Source organism: Chaetodon auriga, chromosome 14 (genome assembly GCF_051107435.1).
Source record: "Chaetodon auriga isolate fChaAug3 chromosome 14, fChaAug3.hap1, whole genome shotgun sequence".
NCBI lineage: Eukaryota > Metazoa > Chordata > Actinopteri > Chaetodontiformes > Chaetodontidae > Chaetodon > Chaetodon auriga.
In genome coordinates this window covers 93,901-118,367 of record NC_135087.1, presented here as the reverse complement: position 1 = coordinate 118,367, position 24,467 = coordinate 93,901, and the positions used below count along the sequence as shown (strand labels likewise).

At 44.1% G+C, this 24,467-nt stretch overlaps 3 protein-coding genes across 5 annotated transcripts in view; 2 read left to right on the top strand and 1 right to left on the bottom strand.

Annotated features, from left to right (window-relative positions):
• Window positions 1-528: 528 nt before the first annotated feature.
• cinp (cyclin dependent kinase 2 interacting protein) lies at window positions 529-7,369 on the top strand. 2 transcript variants are annotated; one of them, XM_076748252.1, is made up of 5 exons: window positions 529-608; window positions 1,772-1,949; window positions 2,850-2,988; window positions 5,554-5,683; window positions 5,777-7,369. In XM_076748252.1, the coding sequence occupies exons 1-5, from the start codon at window positions 602-604 to the stop codon at window positions 5,977-5,979; spliced, it is 657 nt and encodes a 218-aa protein (XP_076604367.1). In that variant the 5' UTR covers window positions 529-601; the 3' UTR covers window positions 5,980-7,369. The 2 variants fall into 2 exon arrangements, with proteins under 2 accessions (XP_076604367.1, XP_076604368.1); XM_076748253.1 differs by lacking the exon at window positions 529-608 and adding an exon at window positions 1,126-1,250 and having other exon boundaries at window positions 5,777-6,735.
• Window positions 7,370-8,618: 1,249 nt separating this feature from the next.
• On the bottom strand, window positions 8,619-19,128 carry znf839 (zinc finger protein 839). Its single transcript, XM_076748251.1, has 10 exons — window positions 18,143-19,128; window positions 15,146-16,324; window positions 14,915-15,046; window positions 12,804-12,917; window positions 12,582-12,674; window positions 10,644-10,790; window positions 10,400-10,504; window positions 10,055-10,142; window positions 9,834-9,942; window positions 8,619-9,671 (listed from the first exon to the last, which is right to left on the bottom strand). Exons 1-10 carry the CDS (start codon window positions 18,884-18,886, stop codon window positions 9,083-9,085), a joined length of 3,300 nt encoding a protein of 1,099 aa, XP_076604366.1. The 5' UTR covers window positions 18,887-19,128; the 3' UTR covers window positions 8,619-9,082.
• Window positions 19,129-19,663: 535 nt separating this feature from the next.
• Window positions 19,664-24,467, top strand: part of tecpr2 (tectonin beta-propeller repeat containing 2) — a 36,824-nt gene continuing 32,020 nt past the window's right edge. Inside the window, exons 1-2 of one of the 2 annotated variants that reach the window (XM_076748608.1) lie at window positions 19,664-19,787; window positions 23,991-24,100. In XM_076748608.1, the coding sequence (XP_076604723.1) occupies window positions 24,020-24,100 (81 nt within the window). In that variant the 5' untranslated portion in view covers window positions 19,664-19,787; window positions 23,991-24,019. Of the gene's footprint in view, window positions 19,909-23,990; window positions 24,101-24,467 lie in introns of both variants that reach the window. The other variant, XM_076748607.1, reaches the window with a different exon arrangement.

Sequence of the window (24,467 nt, the reverse complement as noted above, 5' to 3'; positions counted from 1 at the left end):
CTGTTCTGTTTTCCCATTAAGTGACTATTTATTTGTCCCCACATGATGTTCGGAACATGAGCATAAATCATAGTAGAAATATGATGTGTGAAAAACAGTGACATCAACAAGAAGACCACATCTGTACTGTGTTATAATGATAATCCATTCATAATGCTTTATGACTACACTCAAAGACAGACATATATATATATTTATATATCTAATATTAAACAGGCTGAGAATTGAACTCAGCAGCCTGAACAGAAAACACCCACCACCGGAGCAGCTTCTCCTAAAAAGCAGGAAATTCATACCAGACAGACAGGAAGTGACGACAGAGTTACTAGAAGTAAGGCAACATTAAAAGTATTTTAGACTGTGGGAACAATGAGCGAGGGATGAAATCGACATTTGGTCTTCTAAGGACGACTGGACTGGAGAGACAACTATGAGAGGACACGCGTGTCTGCTTAAAATGAACAAAGATGGAGAACGAAACCGGAAGGTGGCAGTACTGAGACATCATGATACCAACTGCCGTAAAACCCCGAAGAAGAAGAAGAAGAAGAAGAAGTGTAAAGTTGATCACCATCGTGAGCCGTGAGGATTTATTGATCAGATGGAAGGTGAGTGAGTGTCTGCAGACTGATCATATGACCAATAATCGATCCACAGCTCTGTGGGATGTGCCGGATTAACTGAGCGATAGTTTTATTAATGTGAAGATGAAACCTGCACGAGGCTCCGCGTGTTGAACAACCGTCCATCAGCTGATCCGGTTCCGGGACGATTATTTCTCTATATTTTGGCAGCAAACTGTCACCTGTGCCATGTGCTAAGGTAGGCTGCCTCCCCCGGAGGTGGTGTGGCTTGAACCAGGTCTGGCCGTGTTCCTGCTCAGAGGGCGTCACAGTTTATCGGTCAGACCGAGATCCTATGATTCGTAACCAGCCCCATTTTTCTAGAGGCAATATTCAGACTTACCGGTTTGAACAAACAGTCTGATCGTATTTCCCATGTGCTGAGCAACCTCACTGACGCAGAACATCATGAACAGCTGTCACTGTGAAGAATACACTGCAGCCAATCACTGCACAGCTGTTAGCTGCTGTAGCTTCGTAAACCAGATGCTACGCGACAGCAAGTGAAAAGACGTCGCTCAGCCTAAAGCAGACATCCCACAAACTGCTCGTCACTACTTCACTTTGGCGCTTTGCCTCTGTGGACTCGTGCTTCAAGGCGCCGTTCACCCTTCAGTCGTCATCCAGGTATGTGGAGAAATCCGTTTGGCCTCTTCACTCCTTCACCAGTGGAGGAAGCTCCTCTCTGCGTCGTTGAGTTATTTTTACGTTGATGAATGTTACTTGCTTGATTTGTCATTCTGCAAAGATTTATAAAGTTATTACAAAATGATTTATTCTCAAACTTTAAATCATGATCTTTGGTTTCACAGATGATCGTAACTCAAACACTGATGTTTATTTTCTAATCCGACTAAATTAGGGTGAATTCTCAGTCATTTAAGTCAAGTTATTGTTACTGACGTAGCCCACTGTCACATATCACAGGTTTGCCTCTTCACAGTCATAAGACACCTCCGTCCTTCGAGCCTCGATTCAGGCAACGAAACAGGGGAACAGACACACAGGAAATAGATGATGTGTAGACAAAATATTAAGAAGGCAAATCAGTGGTATTGACCGGAGCTGTGAGGAAGCGTTCACTGCTGGAGCTGCTGGTGTGGTGTGGAGGTTAGAATGCATTGTTGTAAACACGTCTCCCCTCGCAGGTCAGCCCAGTGACATCACAGTGACATCAACAAACAGGAAGTGCCCTGCAGTGACAGGAAGTGCCCGAAAGATCAAAGACAACGCGGCCGACTGGCACAACCTGATGATGAGGTGGGAAAAACTCAACGAGGAAGGATTCAACGTGGCAGGAAACATCGTCGATACGAGACTGACACAGTGAGTTTCAATTCATTCAGTTTTCATCCGACAGGTCAGATCAGACTTCAGGCACGTCCCTCTGGACATACTCAGGACTTTGGTGTAAAAATACCTCAACATTTGTGTAACGAGCTCAGCAAGTTTCACCTTCAATCGTTTAGTTTTAATCAGCAGACTTTAGTTTTACTCTGGTTAGAAAAGTTTGTTTTATCAGGACAGAACAAGTTCAAGTTTCCAGGATCTGAACCTTTTTTGTAACTTTTGAATTTCCCCAGTTATATACCAAAGAAGTGTCCCAACACACTCACACAGCCGGTAAAAACCTCAGTATCATGCACAGTAATGTAGACTCAACAAAAATCTAAATGCAATACTTTCTGCACCCGTTTTACACAAGCTGAAGTAAAAGACCTTTTCTGTGCACACAAAGAGCTTCTTTCTCTCACATTTTGTTCACAAATGCATTTAAATAAATGAAAATTCTGTGGTTCCACTCTGAAGGTTTGGTTCAATCTGTTTGTTGTCAGCAGTTTAAAGAATGACAAAGCAGAAATGATGCAGAGTGATCAGAGCAGCAGCAAACAGTTCACATCTGTCGCATGGATTTATGTGACTCGTTCTCACTTCAGGGACGTGAGTCATGGACTTTCCATTTCACTCAGAAGTGGATCAACCAAATCTTTGAATATGTCCATTCAACTCACTAATGAACTGAGTCTGTTTGTTTGTCTTCCTCTCTGAACTTTACCTGATCAGGACCTTCACCTGTAGGACTTCCTGTCTGTGGATCACTGACGTATAATGTCTGGAAATCCTCATTGATTAGCATCATTGTGTGCAACCTCACTTCCTCTTCACTCTTACCTGTCGGGGATGTCGATTAGTGTTTGTGGTTTTTATTACTCTGCTGTGCTCCAGTTTTCAGGGCGATCAGCTGCCGCTGGTGGATGACTTTTCATCATATTCATCATATTCATCAGCTCTGTCGCAGCAGACAGGTGGCACTGCAGAGCTGCAGGATCAATGCTGCAAACTGCAGGATGTCATCGACAAAATGGTAATGTTTCATTTAACTGAGGTTCAAGTCACATTCAGCCAAGAAAAAACACAGAGGACCTTTTCTTGTAATCAGGACTTTAGAAGTTCTCAAGTCAATGAGCAATCAAGCACAAATGATATCTGTAAACGGCCGTCGACTGACAGCTCGTGGTACATGGCCGCTGTCACATGATCACTGCTAAGAACGTTCTTAGAATGGCGACATTTTCTCAGAATTTCCCCTCACAGTTCAGACGAGATCCTGGTGAAGATCAGAGTTCTTCACAAGTCGTCTCAGGCCTTCAGAGATCTCCTCAGGACAAACTGTGAGGAGCAGAGAGGAGGACTTTGCGGAGGCTGAAGAGTATCTGAAGAAGAGGAGGAAAGAGGAAGAGAAATCTTCTCCAAACACTGAATGACAGAAAGTTAATGAGCCTCCACAGATCAGACGGTGCAGAGATGATGTTTGTGCTCCATCTCATCTCCACCAACACAAGAACAGCAGAAAGGAAAGAGATGCAAACACCGAGACATCTGACAGTCTTTCTTTAAGAAAAGAGTTCATTTGCACTGAAACGATCTTCTCCAGAATCTCTGTGATGAATGAAGGTTGGATATCGGCCTGAAGTCAGTGACTTCATCACTGTCTGCTCGGTGTCTTAGTGAAGGTTTACAGCAGCTGTTTGTGAAGATGTCTGTTTGTAGAGATGAGTTTATCAAACTCTGTAAACACCTGCTTTAAAGAGCTGCAGGTTCAGGGTGGACACATGAGGTGCACGAGTTGGACTCTGACAGTCTTAAACTCTGACAGTATTTAAAGCCGATGACGTGGTGTTGTTGAAATGTTCAGACGTGTCGTTTACAGAGCTGTCAGCTGTGAGACTCAAATGATCTCAGAATAGTACAGAACTGTGCTTCAGTCTTTTCATCCAGGAATCTCTTTTGAGCCCAAAACTTCCTTTTGGTCTTTGTTAAGATTAATTTGGCATCAAAAAGCACACAGTGATGGTCAGAAATAGGCCATTCTAATACTGAAACGTTATCAGTGTTTAACCCTTTTGTCATGATCAGTCCAGGATGTGTCCATGCTGATGAGGGGCTTCATTCACATGTTGGATGAGCTCAAAGTAACTTCTTGTAGCTTCTTGTCCAGTAACTTCTCAAGCTTCACAGCTGTGGAGTCATTCTTTGCGTTGATGCTCCATTCAGGATTAATCTGTCATATCTAATGATACCAAGTGCGATCAGCTCTGAGAAATCCTGCATGCCGGATGATGAGACAAAGTTTTCCCAACACAAAACATTTTGTTATTCAGTGTCGAGTTAATAATGAATCCTGATGCTGATTATGAATCTGCGTTTTCATTCAGTGGAAAAAAGAATTGACACAATCAAACCTCCCACTTCTTTTATTGTGACGGTCAGAACTCCATACAGGAAGTCTCATTGTTCCCATGATGCATCTCTGCTCAGAGCTCCTCCGGATATTTTTCCCCTGACACTTTATTAATCTCTAATTTCCACATCAATGTGTAATTTTACCCCCGAGAGGCGCTTTATAAAAATGACGATGGTCAAAAACATTTAGTGTTTAAATTTAAGCTTCTTTGTCAAAACTCACGTTGAAACAAACACACACAGACATTAAACTTTAGATATTAATGAGTTTATGTCACGGAACACAAATGAAAGCTGTTATGGCCCCGGTGTAGGGGAGGACCAGGCATAACATGGTGTGTGACCCCCCGTCTTCCCACTCCCAAGAAAGATCAGCAGCACAGAATAAGTCCAAAGTCAAGGTAGCTTTAATTGTCTGGTGCTGAGCTATGCCCAGAAAAACAAACAAAACCTCACTGTTGAGCCCTGAACTTCCCTAATCAAATAAAAATAAAACAAATAAATGACACCAACGGCACCATTAGGTCACCACAAATTTACAAGAACTATTCACAATGCTAGAGACTGTTGAATTTCACCACACTAGCACAGACAGGACTGCTGGTTCATTGTCTTTGGACTGGGAAAGGAGAGAAGGGCCGACTGCTGCCAGCTGGAGTTTAAGTAGCTTCTGCTGATTGGCCGTCCAATCCCAGGACTCCACCTGCAACACACATTCGCTGAAGGGGAGGAGAGAGGGAACCAAGATGAACACATACACACACACACACACACCACCTGACTCAGGGTCATAACGAAATGATTGACTGAACGACAGCTGTTCCTGAATCAGTGTTGTATCGAGTCAGATCTGATCTTCCAGTTGAGTTTAAAATGACGTGTGATGTTAGATTTAAAGTTAAATATGTTGATGAGTTGAGTGATGAGAGTAATAAGCTTCACGAAAACTACAATTTTTTTGTTTGTGAGGTTTAATCAACACTCAAAAGTCAGTTGGACGTTTGACGGCGGTCGCATTACATCATTTCCTGTCACCGAGACATTTTGCTGGTATTCTGGTTCACCGACTGTAAATAAAGATTAATGTGTAGAACGTACTTTAAATTGTTAGTGTGAAGTCAGAAACACAGAAACAGCTTAAAACGTAGAAGTGGAACGTCACCGTGTTTTTTTCTGATGTTTTCAGGTGGTTGTGGTGACGAAGATGGAGCGTCTGATGACATCACAGCGAGGTGTTCAGGATCTGGAAGAATTTCAGTTTGGACCTGAAGGAAGAAAGTTTCCTCTGTTTCACAGCTGGAACACCAAACACTTTGGTAAGGTTTACCTGTTCACTGCAATGTACCTGTGTGATGTCAGCAGACATCTTGTCTCCGAGGAGGCGTCTGATGTGTTTCTTCCTGTTTCAGAGGACTCATCTCGTGTCTTACTGGAGTCCTTCAGTCAGGAGCTGAAGTTGAAGCAGCTCATCCTGCAGGAACTCGCCCACACTGCTGACTCAGATCTCTGCATGGTCTACCTGTCCTGCTGGCTGCACCAGCCCTTCGTCCCCGCCCAGACCAGACTGACCCTGGAGGCCATGCTGCTGGAGACCGGACACCGCCCACTCTGATGTCACGTGATCATCGTCATCTGGATGCTGACTTGAGATCATGTGACCCACGGCCAGTTGATCACTGTTTCCAATGACGCAGCACCCTGAGGACCAGAGGAGACGAGTGAAGCCTCAACGTGGATTTCTCTGTTTGTTTCTGGAGTTTTCAGTCTGCTGTGGAATTCAGACTCTTCACTGATGAACCACAGAACTGAAGCAGAACACAAGAGTTTTTATGTCGTGTCCACACGTCTGTCCAGATTCTCCTACTTTTTTATCAGTAGATGGTTTTTGTAACAGCTGGTTTTAGGGGGTCTCGCTGCCCCCTCAGCACCTCTACTTCCCATGTCTGTACCCATATTCCTTTTTTTACATTTCCGTTCCAACCTGGCAGTCAAGACATATTTTTCAGCGGGTTGTCCACGTTCATACAGCCTGCATGAAACACCACGGTGAGAACTCGCAGGGACAAGTTTCTGGAACTGACCCCAATCAGTCCACCGTCACGGCTCGTGTCAGTGCAGGCTGATTCTGAGCACCGCGCTCGTCTTTTCTTTTCCTGGACCTCGTGATGTTTCATTCAAGGTTGAGTGTTTAGGAGAAGACATTGAGCGTCATGTTTCCAATTATTTGACGGGACACATGAAAGTCTGATCTTTAGTCTTCAGGTCTGTTTCTGTTTCTGAAGCCTGAAATTCAGTGTGACTGTTTATAATGTCTATTTATTACTGACAGAAAGTAAATGTATAATAAGTAAAAAATGTATTTCATTTGTCGCTGACTTTGTCTCTTACCATTTTACAAACACTAAGACTAGTTTGTTTCTGAGGTCTGAAATACTGCAGTTTTCCTTCTGCTAACAGTCACTGTTCAGGAAACACAAATGAGTACAGAGTACGTGTTACCAGAGACCCCGAAACATCGCTGTGAGACAGCGAAACCTGATGCAATGTAACCCAAAAGTCACAAGAGGGACCATAAATGTCTTCCATAAAACAAATTTCCACCATCTTTCAGGGACTTTTTACTAAATGAGCTTCTAACTGTTTTCATTCAGCAGTTCAAGAAAACAGAAACTCTGAACAATATTAGAAATGGTCCGAAGAGCAGAGCTGGAAGACGTAAAGAGACGAGACTCAGATGCATCAGAGGACATGAAACGTCCATCATGTGACCTGATTGAACAGCTGAGAGTTGAGTTTGTCACATCTGTTTATTGGAGGAACATGAAATGTGTTTGATGCATTCAGCACTCGATCAGGACAAATCAGTAAAGTTTAATGTTCTCCAAACTGTTTTCAGTCTGTCTTCACATCGATTCTCCAAACGAGTACAAATGTTCACTTTATGTTTGGACAATGTTTCGCTGTGAAGTTTTATAAAAAGTAATAAAATAGTGCAACTTTTTTAAACTTTTTCATATTTATCTACATATAAACAGCCAACTAATCAGTTCCTATTTTAAATGAACAACTTCAAATATGGAAACACTGAAAAAAAAAACTTTACAAATTTACAATCACTACAGATTCCTTAAAAACTGACAGGAAAATCAGATTCCTCCTGAAGAGCCACTGCTGACATCATCACAGGTGAGAACTGAATGAACCAATCAAACAACAAGCTGAACTGAGATGATAAATAAGACTGTTTGTTGCTGCAGAGTACAGGAGCCCACAGAGGACATTAAGGAGTCACAAATCGGTTATCTCCTTTTAATAACATATCATATTTTGATGTAGGTCAGGATTTATTGATCAGGAATTTCTGATCAGGTTATCTGTTTCCCACTGATCGATAGTCAATGTGTTTGCTTTTATGTTCTGTCCTGATCAACAGAAAATGGTTTCATACATTTGTCTTTAAATATTAAATGAGCACCCCGAAATACAATAACAGGAAAATGAGATAATTAAGTCAAAGGAGACTAAAAGTTGAGAAAACTGGGAAAAACTTCAGGTGTCTGTTGGAAGATCTTCAACTTGTTTTTAAACAGGAACTTCATAGTCCAGGCAGTATTTGACACGATGCCACGCACGTGACAAAAGAAAATGTAACGAATGTTTACTGCTCACGAAAGTCTCGTCTATGACATCAAAAAGTCCTACGAAATCCAAGTGGAGGAAGTTCTGGAAAAACACTTAAGTAAATTAATAACTGACAGGTACAGCTGATAAGATCAAAGGTTCCTATGAGACACCCACTTACGGAAGGAAAATTAAAAATTTTAGTGGTCTGATATCAAAGGAGGAACACCTGAAACATGAAATGATAAAACTTTCATTACAAAAATATTACAAGAAAACAAAGCCACTTCTAATCTCATCTAAGGGTTCAGACTTTCCTTTTGCACAAACACTACAGACGTCCAGGTCCACGTCTCACGTCAAAAAACGGTTTCCGGTCGACTGTGGACAGTTCTGGACCCTGTGTGTGGACATCAGACAAGAAGACCTGCATAAATCAACTTTTTCATTGGAAAGCATGGCATCCCTGATGTCATTATTTTCAACAATTTCCACCACTTGAATTTCTTAAGACATTTTCTTTGTTACAGGACACTTTCATGAGTAATAAACATTTGTCAGATTTTCTGTCACAGTCCCCCCCCCATGCCTGAACAATCAGTCTGATAAAGAACAAGATGTCACGTCGACTGCAACGATGCAGGTGTTATATTAAAGGAGCACTTTGTTTCATGTGTTGACAGGTGTTAAATCTGAAACATATTCAACAGCTAACCAACACCTGAAACGACAAACCAGCAGTCTGTTAGCACCCCCTAAAGGCTGCTGTGTACATTACACCCACAACTAGAATGTACAGTTCGTCTTTGGGGGCATCATCAATAAATACATGAGATAGTGAAGCGGATCGGACAGACTGACAGGTGTGTTTATGCTCTGCCCCCAGGTAGGTGCTTATTGACTTTTTTTAAGATTGTTGTAGGTCCATATGTTTTATGAGTCCAGGTGTTGGTCACATGTTTGCAGATGTTCACCTGTGTGGATGTGTAAGACTCACAGCTGCAGGTAGTGCATCCCATAGCACCTTATTAATCAAGACTTTCCCAGTCAGAGTGATGTGGTTCAGGTCAGGTCCTGGTCTTGCTCAGTCCAGATCAGTCTGGATTCTGTTCAGGGTTCACTGAGGAGCTTTGTCCCCCGTCAGAAGCCTCGATGCCCAGCAGGGCCTGGACCGCTTCCAGGGGAACTCCTTCCGGGGTCTGGATGTGCATGGTCGTCCCGTCCGGCCCATTGACGATTACAATCCGGTCTAATCCGGGCTCTGCCAGCTGGACTGTCAGCCCCTCAGTCTGGATGTAAATCTCCTGACCCTCCTGCAGCTCTTTGGGCTCGCAGGGTTCTGAGGAGCTGGACTCGGTCTGGGAGGAGTTCCTCTGCTGGAGCTGTGAGGAAGTCAGGGTCTGGGCTGAGCTGGTCACAGCTGTCTGGGTGGTGCTGGAATCAGGTGTCTTTAAGTCTGCAGTAGTCTCAGGACTTGAACCCAAAGCTTTCTCCAGCTCCTTCATCTGGACTGTGAGATCACTGGTGCTCAGGACCTGGTCCTGGCTTGCAGACAGATCCTCCATCTGGGTGTTGGTCTCCAGAAGCGCCTTCCCCTGGTCCTCGCCTGGGGTCATCTCCATGTGCGTGACAGGGGGCAGAGCCGGGGTGGAGGGCATCTTAGCAGAGGTGGAGCCAGAGGAGCTAAGGGACCACATTAAACATATTCAGACCTGGGCCAGTGAGAGACTTACAGACTGCACACCAAGACGTTTGGGAACAACGTTTTTGCACCTTTGACAACATGTCTCCAGGTGGTCACCTGTTCTATCTGTACACTCAGGACAGGAGGCAGGATTAAGTTACCTGGGTGCAGTAGTGGTCAGCAGTTTGGGTCCAGCTGGTATTACCAGAGGGGACACAGAGACTGAGCAGGGCTTCAGAGAGGAGGTCACAGGGGTCACAGTGTTCTCACCTTGGAAAGAAAAGTGGGAAGACAAGAAGACGTCAGTTCACTTCAAACTACATCAACTACAGTACTTGTTCAGTAGTGTGCAGTACAAATGGAGTAGATGTAGTAGTTGTACCTGTTCTGGGCGTCTCAATGCCATTCTGGTGAACTGGAATGCTGTTCTCCATCTTAAATCTCTTTGAAGGCGGCAACATCTTGGAATTCTGGGAAATAAAATCTCTGACAGAATCAGACTGAATCTGAATCAGGTGTTTAGCTCCCACAGAGTCCTGGATTCTATCAGAGTACAATGGGTAACAGATCCAGGTCTCGCTGTGATGTTTACATGTGCATAGACATAAAAAAGATACTCCTAAGACACCAGTGTGCAGGTAAACACACTGGAACCAGATCCAGATTGCAGCCAGATCAAAACCAGATCATCCTCTCACTGCCTGACTGTGTTGGTAAGTGTGTTTACCTCCATGTATCGGACATTCTTATTGGTCAGACTGGAGCTGGGAGACGCTCCGGGAACCACCTTCATCTTGTTCACCTCGTCCAGGATCCCCAGAGACCTGGCAACCTAAAACAGAGTGCAGTACAGTACACAGACCTGGAAACCTGAATACTGCTACACAAACCCTACGGAAGGACGTTTTCTGACCTCCCAAGTCCAAGAGAACGCAGCAGATCACAGAGTATAACTAAGGAGAACTTCTCACCTCGATGTTCCTGACCTCCAGTGGCACAGCTCCAGCCTGAGGGCTGACGATGTAATCCTGAGCAGCCTGTCTCACTTGAGTCTGCAGGGACTCAAACTCATGGTAAATGTCTGGAAACAGAGTCCGAGCTGGACCGCTGCGCTCCACCTGAAACAGCCAGATGATACAAAATAGTTTGTGTTCTCAGTAATACCAGAGATGAATAACACCTGAGAAGGACAAAGAAACACTGAGAAGAGGACCTGAGGCCTGGACTATGAAGCAGGATTTGTGGTCATCATAGTGACTTCGGGTTTAACCCTGGGTTTTCAGGGCCATGATGGTGGTTCACTACTTTAGGGGTAAATCTCCCTGCAGCCAGGATCCTACTCAGAGTCAGGAAACACGAACACATCACCCCAGTACTCACGCACACTTCACTGGCTTCCCAACCCGGAATACACGCTCTGCACATCAAGACCTCTTCCACACTCCCAGAACCAAGCTCTGGACCATGGGAGATCGGGCCTTCTGCGCTGCTGCACCATGTCTGTGGAACTCCCTGCCCAGTCACCTCAGGACCCCACAGACCGTGGATGCTTTTAAAAAACACTTAAAGACCTTTCTCTTTAAAGAGGCTGTTAATATACTTTAAGTACTCTTTTTAATTTTTTTTAAATGTTTTTACGGTAATGTGTGCTGTAGCACTTTGAGATTTCTTGGAATGAAAAGTGCGTTATAAATAAAATTTATTATTATTATTATTATTATTATTATTATTATTATTATATAATCTGTTGTAGGACTGCACTCCTCTGGACTGAGACCCTCAGATGTTGTTCCTTGGTGGAGTCACAGCTACTGTAACCACTACTACTGTGGGTTTCACCCTCCACATCTGATCCAGGTCTCCCTTCAGCCCTCAGTATCTGATGATGGGTAGGACATATGTGTTGATGGCCTAAATCTTAAATCTTGTTCTTCCCATCGAGCAGGCTCCTCAGGACCTGCTCGCTCTCTAGAGGCATTTGGCTAAGATGGGCCTCCTTGCTGCCTCTTCCTGGTTTCCATTTGCCTGTGGGATACTCAGGTACCTGTAGCTGTCCTGCATGTCTGTTGTCCTGCCATCAGGTATTTCGAACCCCTTCGGTTCTCCTCTTTTTGCCATCATCAGCCTGCACTCGTCCCATCCTAATGACATCCAAGTGTCATTGTTGAAGATCCCTGTGAGGTGGATCAGCGAGTCAACGTCTCAACGTGCTCCTGGCACACAGTTTGATGTCTTATATGTATAGGAGGCCGCTGATAGTAATTCCTCTTCTGAACCTGTATCCATGTCAACTTTCTGTGATGATCTGACTGAGGAGGTTCAGGCCTGTATAGAACAGCATCACGGACAATGCACTGCCTTGGCCACAATGCCCAAAGGTATGCTTGAAGAAAAAAGGGTGGAGAATTTCATGAAATGAACACCTCCTGTCAAGCATGGGAGTGGATGGATCCATCACGCTTGTGTTGCAGCCAGTGGACATTGAACATTTCATTGGTAGAGAGAAAAATGGATTCAAATTCTGCCATCTGTAAAAAAGCTGAAGATGAAAAGAGGATGGCTTCTACAACAGGATGATCAGCCCAAACACACATCAAAATCTACAATGAGCTACCTCAAGAGGACCAAGCTGAAGGTTCTGCCGTGGCCCTCATAGTCCCTAAACCTCAAAGAGCAGAACGTGAAGGACGACCCAAAAATCTGACAGAACTGGAAACAGTTTGAAAGGAAAAATGAGTCAAAATCCTCCAAACAAAGACTGAAAGACTCTCAGCTGGATACAAAAAGCCTTTACAAGCTGTGACAGTTGACAAAGGGGGTGTCTCGGAGTACTGACCATGCAGGGGGCCCGAACTTTTGCACGCCACTGTATATATACACACAAATACACAGGATGTGTAAGTGTGTACCTTTGCCAGCAGCAGCTCCCACAGACTCAACATCTTCGTTAAACGAGGAAGAACAATGTCCATCAGCTCCTCATCCTCACACTGCTCCACCAGCTGTAAATGGTGCACGATTGACACGGAAACACATCAACACAATGTCTGTCATTCATCACGGTCATTACATCTTGCCTTAAAAGAGAAACTTAACTTTGAAAGTTCATATCTCCACCTCCTTCCTCTTACCTCCTGCAGTCGGTCTCGTCTCCTCGATGCTTGCTGCTCTGTGGTTACTGTGGTGACGGCAAGCTTCGGAGGTCGGCCACGACGGCCTCGCCTACTGACGAGGCTCACCGTCACCTGAGAGAGTTGACCGTTGGGATTAACGGATTATTGACCCGAGTAGCCGTGAAGAAGAACAGCAGGTGGAGAATTAACTGTTCAGGTCTGAGGCTGCAGTTATCAATGAATTATTCTTGTTTATGTGACTGCTGGAAGCATCTTCTTCACACTAAGTGTCTTCTTCTTTGCCTTTTTTTGCAGCTTTACTTGTTCTGTGTTTTTGAACATTCAAACATCAAAATATTCAGATGAATTAGGACATTTTAATATTACTTCCCCCATTCATACCTTTCATACTCTCTGAACAAAATTTGGAAAATTTTCCTCATTGAAAACAATGGACAAAATATTCAAAATTCACACATGTTCAGTTTTTCATGTATTTTCGACTACTTACTCATTCATGCTTTCAGTCAGAAACTCCATTCAAACTTTCAGATGTCCATGGCACTTGGGTCTTAACCACATTAACATTAACACACATTTCATGTCATTCATACTCTTCATACAATTGCAGTTTTAATTTCCTGCAATTTCTAGCCCGTTACAGATGTTTACATCAGTGTGTATAGGGTGGAATGCTCAGCATGGGGACATGGCAGATTGAAGAGGAGCTCTAAATCATATAAAAATCGTATTTAAACGTGCTGTCACTCCCACTATTTTCACTCCACATGCATCACTTTTACATCTGAATGTAGGAACGGTTGTGTGGTTTGCAGAAACACAAAACTATGGAAGTTAACAGGCTCGAGGAGCACCGACCAACTGCTGCCCTGACTCCCATACAAATGGAGAGCACGAGTTTCAGGAGGAGGGAAACGGCCATGTTTATTAGCTGCTCTGCTCTCACATTTTTGACATTAACCACATAAATTTCCCACAGTGCTCAGCAGGGTCTCTCATTTCTTACAACATCAGCATTTTGCCGACAGGAGCTGCTGGAGCACCTGAGGTTAGACCGTTCTCACTTTGAGCCGCACGTCAGACAGCAGTTACCATCACTGTGGCAACTTTTGATTACAGCTGGACAAACAACTGCTCCAGCTTCGGGCTCTGACATAACCAATGGTAAAAGTAAAAGTTTAAGCATGGCCTGCCTGGGTGAATGGAAGAATGGAAGACTGGCGCTCTGAGAAGAACAGTGTGGACGTGGGACGGTGATGTGTCAATGATATGGCAAAGCTAAGATGAAATCTGCTCATATATTATAGTGGTGAGACCCAAACTGTGACTGTTACTGAACAGTTTAGCTCTTCTACCAGACACTCTGTTATAACATAATAGCTGTATTATAATCTGCTATGAGGTTTGTTTTCAGGAAGGAGACACATCTATCATTAATGTTAGGTCACTGGCTATACCACGCTAACGCTAACACTAGCTAACGTCAGCTTTACTATAGCTGACTGTCCAACGTCGAGGGCTGTGGTTTTTTTTGACACAAGTGAGTCGTGATGTTTCATTCTGTTCAGTTTTATTAAAACAGCAAGGACAGCACTGTTAACCAGCCAGGAAGGGTGTGTTTGAGTTATTATGTCCATGCTCGCCAAATACACAAGTCCAAGGACGGCAAACAACAACAACAACAACGACGATGACGGTGGCATCTCTGAAGGCCACTGATATTATACAAGAGGCCAGTAACACACACACACACACACACACACACACACACACACACACACACGCACACGCACACACGCACACACACAGATCTTAGACATTTTCACGTCTCATTCATACTTTAAGCCAGAAACTCAATTCAGCCCTGAGAAAGGTCCACATCTTCCAGACATTCAGAGGTTAATTCAACCTTCAGTTCTCTCTGTTCACACATAACCCGAACCACACTAGCCATCTTGTTCTCCTTCAGCTCCACACAAACGAAAACCAGCAGTGCAGCTCTTCAAAATCCAGCATTCACACCAGTTTCTCCAGTGATTTACCCTAAACCTGTTGAATAAAAAGTGCTCAATAAAGATCCAGTTGAGACCAGTCTGAAGTGATCTCACCTTAGGAGGCGGTCCCAGTGATCGACCCCGCCCTCTGCCCCTTCCCCTGCCCCTTCCACGTCCTCTGGGCCGGCCGGGGCCCCGAGAATGGAGGCCCCTGAGTCCTACGGCTGCTGCTGGACCCCCTTCCACCTGAAAACAGACAGAAGATAAAGCAGTTGGGAACTGACCAGTCAGACAAGAGTTACCTACTCGTTAAATAATTAGATGGTTGAGCGCACAGTTATCAACCTGTGTGCAGCTAGTGGTCGATCCTCCCTCCACATCTGAGCTCTGACTGCTGGATGGGTCTCTTACTCTTGTTGCCATGGCAGCAGGTTTGTCCTCCTTCTTATCTTCCTCCTCTTCCTCTCTGACACCTCCTGCTGCCATCTGCTGTGATTGGCTGTCATCTCTGAGAGGGCGTGGCGCGTTCCTGGGTGGGTTGCCGGGCAGATCGGGCTCTCCGTGGGTTGGGTTGAGTTTGTAGTGCCGGTTCAGGCCTCCAGGACCAATGTAAGCCTTGTCGCAGGTCTGGCAGCAGTGGGACCGGGACTTGTGGCTGTAGGTGATGGAGGGGGAGGCTCCAGGCACGGGACCATCTTTCCTGGCACCCTCCTCCTCCTCCACGCTCATGTCAGAGTAGTCGTCAGAGTCGGACTGGTGACTGTCGGCCAGGTCCTCCGTCTTTATGAATTTATAATCTTTGGCTTTGTACTTCGGTGGTCTGGAGACTCGGCCAGATCTGGTCTGGACCTTCATCGCCTTCTTTTCTCTCTTCTTCACCTTCTTCTCCTTCTCTTTCTCCCTATCTCTGTCCTTCAGTGCTGGAGGTGGGGTCACAGGGGACAGCGCTGTAGGGGGCGGGGCTATTGTGGTGGGTCGGGCGGCAGCAGGTGTGGCTGGCTGTACTGGGATCGTCGTGATGACTGCAGATGGTTTAACAGAATTGTTTCTGGTGGCCGTTGTCATGCCGTTAGTGGTGGTTTTAATTAGCGGGATGCTAATGGTTTTAGCAGCAGACGTAGGCGGGGTCTTGACGATGGAGGGGGATGGGGTCTTAACAGCAGAGGGGTTATGAACTCTAATTGGGGAGACTGCAGGTTTCTGACCTGAACTGGAGGCAGTGCTAGCTGATGTTGTCTGGCCTGTGACCTTGTGGACCAATGGGAGCAGAGATCCGACAACAGGGGCGGGGCTCTGCAGCAGCAGCTGGATAGGGGGGTCCCCCGGGCACTGTTGCAGGAAGAACTGCTGACCCTGCTGGCCAACCACAGGCTGGATGTGGATGATCTGACCACTGCTCACGCTGCCATTGGCTGACAGCTTCACCTGCGGGTGATTGATGGATACATTCTTCTGGTGGGGGGCGGAGCCAGGCTTCACTTCCTGTTTGGGTGGAACCTGTATCTGGATCCTGACGGGATCTGACTAAAAGGAGAGACAACCAGATGAACACTCAGAGGGACTGACCATGTGACATACTTCATGATGAAGAGACCAGGATCTGAGAATAAAACCTTATTTCTTAAAAAAAAGATCATGTGATCAGATCAAAAGTTACAGAACAGCTACTAAATGGACCTTGTTGAACACTTGTTGAATCTTCATAAATGATTCTGAAAAGTTCTAAATGATAAATATGATTTATGAAGTATTGATTAGAGAAGAGAGTTAAAATCTCTGTGACTCAGACCAGGTCCACACTAATCTGGATCGATCAGTTAACATGTCACATAGGTTTCAGTCTGCCATTCTGTTTTCAGATAGGCCCCATTCACACTTATCAAGAGTTGGAATCAGAGAAGAGAGATGAGATTTAAGAGAGTTACACTCAGTCACAGAGCTGCGACTTTCTTTATCACCAATGTGATTGCAATCGTTCATTTTCTGGGTCAGTCCTCCCCCCGTTCGGAGGGAGGTGCTGGTGTACCTGAAGTCATTTGGCAACTGACAAAAACACTCAAAGAAGAACTTCTGCAGTAACGTTTAGCTGAGAGCTTCAGCGAGACAACATCAGTGAATATTAACACACTGCTTTCTGACACTAAGTGAGGAGAAGTATTACAGATGTGTTCACACCTTTTCAACATCTGGCTAGAATGAGTCTCAACCCTCCTCAAGATGGTTTCAACAATCTGTCCTCAGTCAGTCTTCAGTGCTCCTTGTATGCATTAACATTTGAGGTCAGACTGATGTCTGATCCACCAAAGACACATGAAATTAGTTCAGGTCGTTCACATGTTGCATCTTTTTCACACAGGCATTTTTTTTTAATGCAGACCTGCAACAAATGCATTCAGAACCAAAAGGAACACTGTTACATGCACATCTGTTGCGACTTGCCAGTTTTTCGGGCACACATGTGGGCCCAAACCAACAGAAGGACCAGCGCCTGGAGATTTATCAGCTTCGACCCGTGCGCGATGATATGCTGTGTTTACATTGTTAGTTGGTAACTGCTGGCAATGCTAGTTGGTACTAGTGGTTTAGGTTTCCCAGCCTCCCATACGCCTTGGATGAAAGGATGAAAGCGATGCATCAGGCGTGTTTTTAGATGCAGCATTTCAATGGGCCCCAGATGGGAGTCACAATTTTCTCCACTAAGGACTCAAATGCTGAAACAATTAGCTGAATAATCAATTCAATAGAAAACTAATCAGCAACTTTTCTGTCATTTTTCAGGCAAAGATAGTGAAAAAATGCCAAATATCCTTCTCTAGGCTTTTTGAATGAGATGATTTGTTGTAACTTAATTTGTTTTAACATCTTTGGGTTTTGGATTTTTGATCAAACAATAGCAAAATATTTGAGGACATTACTGTGGACTCTGGGAAGACTTTTAAAAATGATCTTTTGACATTTCAAAACAAATAAATGATGAATAGAGAAAATAGCAGACTGATCAGTGTTTCCCAGCACTTCTGACCTTCACCACAACATATAACATTTTTTTTTTCTTGTTTTACCTTAATTATTTTCCAAGGCTGAAAAAGATTGAATTGTCTGGCAGGTCACATTAAAAAAGAAGTCTGAAAAGTTTACTAATCGTCCCCTGACCTCTAGGATTTAGGTTTCAAGCTTCTGTGGGGTGTAGGTCTGGACCCTCAGGTTGGGAATCACTGCTTTAAGTGGAATCTGATGAATGAGTTTTTTCCTGATCTAATGTCAGAGCAGATCAGCAGACCAGTGAGTGGACCAGATGAACCACACCTGCTGAAAGATTACCAGGCTCTACATCTGACTCACCTTCTTCTGGACCACCTGGACTGAGTTGCCGGTCTGCAGGGCAAACTGCTGAGCGACACTCTTCAGCTGCTGGGAGGCGTTGTTCTGGGTGGTGGTCTTTACGCTCTGCTGAGGGCTCTGAACCTGCTTCTGCTGCTTCACACACGGATGGGGAACCTGAACCTGCTGCTTTACGACCTGCTGGGGGACCTGGACATTGACCTGCTGCTGAGACTTGGTGACCTGGTTGATGACCTGCTGCAGCTGATTCGGGTCTAGGGCTGCATTGTGGACGGGGATGGTTTTGACTAGCTGGCTCTGCTGGAGCAGCTGGGCGGCCTCGCTGTCGGAGACCTGAACAATCTGCTGCTTGGTGAGCTGGTCCAGCAGAGCCTGCTGCTCTTCGGCCGTCAATCCAGAACCCTCCACCAGGCTGCCGTCCGGCTGCACATAGATGATGGTGGTGTTGACCAGTTCCGGGCCCAGGCCGGTGAACTCTGTGCCCATCAAGATGCTCTGTTCCTCTGGGCAGTTCTGTAAGAAGTCCGCCAGCTGAGCACCGGACCCTGCCGGTAAACCGTCCCCGGGCTGACTCGTCTCTGCACCGGACACTGTCTGTGGACCCTCACTAGGCTGACTGCTTTGGTCGGCGCCCACTGTCGATACATTCTCCCCGTGCTGGGTGCACTGAGCGGCCGCGGACCCCAGCGGCTCCGCGGCTGTTATTGTTCTGGTCGAACCGCTGTCATCCTCGTTGTCGGCCATTTTGGCTGTGAGGCTAACTCTTAGCTTAGCTCAAATCGGGGCCAGTAGGTGGATGAAATCAACCTGATCGTCGATCGATATCACCGAATAAATACTTTGTTATAAAACCTGTGTGTGCTGGTGAATAAAACGCTCCGCTGGGATGAAAGACGACATTCACGGGAGCGGTGATAACGGGAGCAGGTATCGGATAGCTGTGGGCGTTTTGTACTAGCCTAGCTTAGCCGTCACCAGGAGCGGGGGCACGGACTTCCCGGACCGGATCATCCAACGGACCGGACCCACAATTTTAATATTAAATAGTCTCATGTTAGTTATTTTCTAAATGTTTAGACAAAAACACATTCAAATATTTCAAACAAAAAAAATCAAACATGAATGTTTTGCGTACCTGTGAAATTAAATTTAGAAACTCATTATATATCAGGAAATGACCAGCATGTTAAATGTGCACTAAAATAAAACCATTAATCATTAATTGTTTTCATAGGGTCGAGATTTATATGTTGAATGTGCCTGTTGTTCCATATAGAAAATTTACTGGTGGAAACAAATGTAAATAGAAATATATAAATACACACACACACACACACACACACACATCAAAACTTGGAAGACTTTATGAGAATGGAAGAATAAAATCCCGTTTCCAGGTTTTCCAACCGGCTGTCATCGAGTTTCCGCTTCCTGTCATTCGTTTACACATTAATGAAATTATCGTCTGGCTGCAGGTGGAGATAATTACCTAAGGGATTCAAGTGGCTATGAAACATAGAAAATCTGTGGGTCAGTGGATCATTTGGAAGAGAATACAAAACAACTGAGAAATACATACATGAAACAAAAATAAAGGATGTTATTCTATGCCCTGTCAGCAGGTGGCGCCGTTTGTTGACAACAGGTCAGTATCGGGATGAAAGCTGTCAAACAGGGCGATGCCATCTCTCCACTCTTTAATATTCTGTTGTAATTAAAGCGTGTGTAACAGACATCCAAACGGGAACCTTCACAACAAATTCTGAGTAAGTGACTCGTGGTCCTCTTCCTAACGTTAGCCTGACTTGCTAACACTGAATTTGCTGGTCGGCTCGTACGGTGCTAGCTAACCTGCAAGTGGTGTTTGAGAAGCTAACACAGTAAACAGCATGATGGTTGTTTGTTGCTGGTGACATTATGTTGTTTTTGGGATGTTTGCTGTCAGCTGTCACATTTGAGAACAGCCTGCCGAGCTGTCGTTAACCTGAAGATGCCGTCATCTCCAGTTGACACCGTCACACCAACTCCGCTAAAGAAATGTACGATTTAATATTTCTCCGAACCTGGGCTAAAATAAATGTACTGTAGCGCGCGGTGTAAGATTTCTTACACTGCAGCAAACTATTCTGTTTAATTCGGTGCTTGTCTAAACCACCAAACAGCACTGAAATTATGTTAAATCTCAGCTGTTCCTCCTTGTTCACGCTGTTCGTTGCCGCCCTCCCCGAGTGTAGTTAAAAAAAGAGAAACTGCAGTTCAATCATAAAATCTTAACTTTGGTTGTGTCGAATGCTTAATAGTGTTACCTTAAATAATCCCAACAGCTATTAATGTTTTCTGTGCTGTCAGATAAAGGGCAAAGGAAAAGTAAACTGATTTTTTTAAACCGAGTTTGGTGCCGTTTCCTTCAGTTGATCAGGACGCAGAATACTCATGGCATGTGAGCTCAAACCACAGTTAATTAAACAAAATGTCAGTTTCATTTACCTCTGCATTTACGCTAAAATGTGTTCACAACGAAACATAATTTATGTCACCTCTTTAATTCGATTAGGGTTAGGGTTAAAGGGTTAATTCGGTGAATGTTTGGTTCACCTAACAGCCTTAAAATGATCTTAAATTTTAATTGTTTACGTTGGTACGCTGTTTGTGCCTTTCGTTACTGTAGGAGAAACGGCAAACAAATCAGTAACCTGAACGTTTATTGAAGTAAATGTTAATTGTGTGACCTTCCGTACACTACATCAACGTGTTATGCCTTGTTTTACCAGTACTGTGTCGGTAGATAATAGAAGTACGGAAGCCGAGGCATGCCGCGCTTGCAGGTATTTTTTGATGCTGTTATTTTTTTTAATGCAGTTATCTCGAGACCAGGAGCTAAATCTTTCATTATCTCGAGAAAACGAGCTATGTTAAATAATTACAATCTGGTGATTGTTGGAACCGTGAAAAGTCAAACAAGAAGGTTTTTGTTTTTTGTTTTGTTTCTGTCAAATTGAATGAAAATTACTGTTTCTGTGAATGGAATCTGGTGGCTTTGGTGACAGCAATATAGCCGCTGTTTCTGTTTGCTTTTAGTGGACGTACACAACGTTGTGGAGGGATAACATTGCCGCTCGTTTCGTGGCAGCTGGCTGCAGTGTTGTCACTCATTAGAGAACCCATTTCAAAACTTGTTGTTTCCATTAGTCACTTAGACACAAATTCAAAATGGGAGGCGGCAGCATTGACAGCCCTGTCCTCCCACCACAAAGCACAGGTACTTCCTGTGGTGCAGCAGAATGGAAACATGGAAGTGCGCAATGTTTGGGTCTATGAATGTCATCCACATGCCTGGCTGGATGCACTCCAGAAGCTGTCTGACCCTCAGCATCTGAAAAGGCCTCTGCTGAATGCGGTTGTTAAGGATGTGCAGGCCCAGTATGGGTTTCATGCTAACCAATTTCTTACGCACCAGGAAATTCGGGTAAAAGAAGCTATGTCTCCATTTCAGAGGAGTGTAGCTATTTCTTCCTCCAAAGCCACCGTCTTGGCAGGGAGAGAGAGAGGGGGGTCTGAATTATGCTGCTTAATGGGGAGGCTCGTGGCAGACTTGCAATGGCAAACTGCAGAGTCCTGTCCAGCCAAAGGGCTGCAGGGCTGCACGCACAGCAGGTGAGAGTCCGTGAGCTGTGGGGTGATTTTTAGTCTTTATGATAGAGAAGCTGAAGTTACAACAGGAAAGGGGGCAGAGAGAGAGGGGATGACATGCAACAAATGGGCAGCCCTATTGATTCATATTAAAGATAGATAGGATCCTAAGCTGGCTGAAAAGACGGACTGAGTGGACTATATACATATACATATACATATATGTAAATACTATTTATAATTTCTGTGTTAAACTACTCTATCCGCTTTATTGGTGCTGCTGTAAACTGGAATTTCCCCTTGTGGGACTAATAAAGGAATATTGAATTGAATTGAATACATATGTATATATGTATATGATATATGAATATGAATTTGAAAATTTGGAAATTATTCCAAAACCAGAGTTAGCATTAGCATAAGTACAGAGAAATCATCATGTGAGAGAAATAAATTGGTGTCATTGGCAAAAAAAAAATATTGGGAACAAGGAAGCTAGTGCTGCAGACAGGTCAGTAATATTGATATTAAAAAAATAGGAGTAGGAGTGGGATATTAAAAAGGCACTACCACATGACAATCCATTCATATTCACAAACTGCTATTGATTACGAATATGATTGCAAAGACATTTATAAGTGATTCCAGTAACAGTATTAGTATTTTCAAAGATGGCGCCGCAAGAGTGGCAGCTAGATACAGCAGCTCCGACAATTTTTCATTGTTTTTGTGGAGTTTTTGTGTTTTTCTCGTGTTTCTTCTGTCGCTAGTCGCGGTCGATCGTGTGCATGCATGGATGTACAACTGGTGAGACAAGTGATTTGCTTTTTACTCTTTTCTGGCCTATTTAAAAGAACATAGGGAGATCCATTCAGCCACGGCTTGTTTAAAAACGGGATCAGCTGTTTGCGCTGTGCAACACGACAGTGCTCCCATTGGAAAGACTGAAGATCCCCGTGGAAATAAGGAGAGGGGGGAGGGGATGCAGAGCTGGAGCTAAGTGCTGTGACAGGAAAAGATGGTATAAACCATCCAGACTGTCTCTTATTATACTTCGTTACAAGATGGAAGAGCTAACGGTGCTTACCAGACTGCAGAGGGAGTACTGGGTGTGTAGCATCATGTGCTTCACGGTGATATGGCTGAATGAAGTCACGCCAGACTTGCATGTTGCTTTGAACAGATTTCAACTGCTGAGAGGGACAGGAGAGCAAAAGAGTCGTCGTTGCTTTGCAGCTCAGTGATTTCTTGTTGTAGGTCATCAGAATCATAAACTGGTTCCTCATTAAACAGTAAATATGTTCAGTTCCTTTTGTCGACTCTTCATGTCCTGAAGCCTCTCACCAAACAGCTGAAGGAGTTTCACCCTCAGCAGCAGATTCAGATGTCAGAGCAGCTATTGTTCTTCAGAGTAGGAGCATGGTCAATGTTTCCTCTTTAGTTTGAATTTTACTTTACACGATTTCGCATTTGACAGAGCAGAGAGCCAAGAAGCTGCTGGAGCTTGAGGTTCAGCTCTGAGGTTCCATGTAACGTCCACCATGAAGGTCAAATCACATTATTCTTTTCTGTCAATGTCCTGATGTTTACCACCATTGTTGTTGTTACTTCTCCTTGGTTCTGACCACAGCTTGACAATGACATTAGTCTCACTGCCACGCTCATTGGATTGATTTTTTTTTTTTTTTTAACCTTGTTTCATGTCATGATGGCACATGAATCAGTTTTCTTGATGGAGGAGTTTGATTTAAAAGTTTGGAACCAGGCAATGTCTTGACAACTGTAGCAACTATTTAAGATGAAAATGTTACTTCTTACTGTTATTACTCCAAAAGTCTTACTGGCATGGCAGGGATCTTGAAGGCTGAAGTCAGGTCTGATCAAATGTACCAGACATCTTCTTTTAAAGTTCACCATAATTAGTATATTAATTATAAATTATCTTACTCTCTTGAGAAATCTGCCTTTTGTTTTCTCAAGATAACAAGACAGTTACTTGGCGAGCTATTAAAAATGAGATTGAGATGGTGTTTTCTAAATTATGTACTTATTCCATATATTTGTCAGATGTGTCTGAACAGAGATTGAGCGAGGTGAACAGACACATTCTTCTGGTGTGGACAGCCAGGCCACAGCTTGTGTGAGAGTTTCTCTAAATGAGCTTCTTCTCAAGTTCATTTTATGTGTTTTTAATTGGAGGTTTTGAACTGACTTTCAGGACCAGCTGAATTCACTTGGGAACAGAACATGGCGGCCCAGTCGACCCCGCCTTCTGTCCTCAGAGAGTTCTGCCCGCTCTACTACCTGCTTAACGCCATCCCAGCCAAGGTACTGAACCATTGTATGAGTGTTGTATGAAATTAAACACATCCTCTTGGTTTTAATTCTTGTCACCAAAGTAGGCTCAGAGAGATCATTTTATATTCATATATGCTTTATTTAACCAGTAAAAGTTTCATTGAGATTAAAATGTCTTTTCAAGAGTGACCTGACCAAGAGAGCAGCATGAATGTTGTTTTATATTGTATTGCAATAATAAACACAAACAATACAAATAGACAAATAAACAATTGTCACGCACTGCAAATGAGTGAATACAATATTCAGTTGAAATGCAATACAGGGTCAAGGACAAAAAAATGTTATGATGCATAAACGGGCACAATTTTTAAAATGACTTCAGTGAAAATTTAGG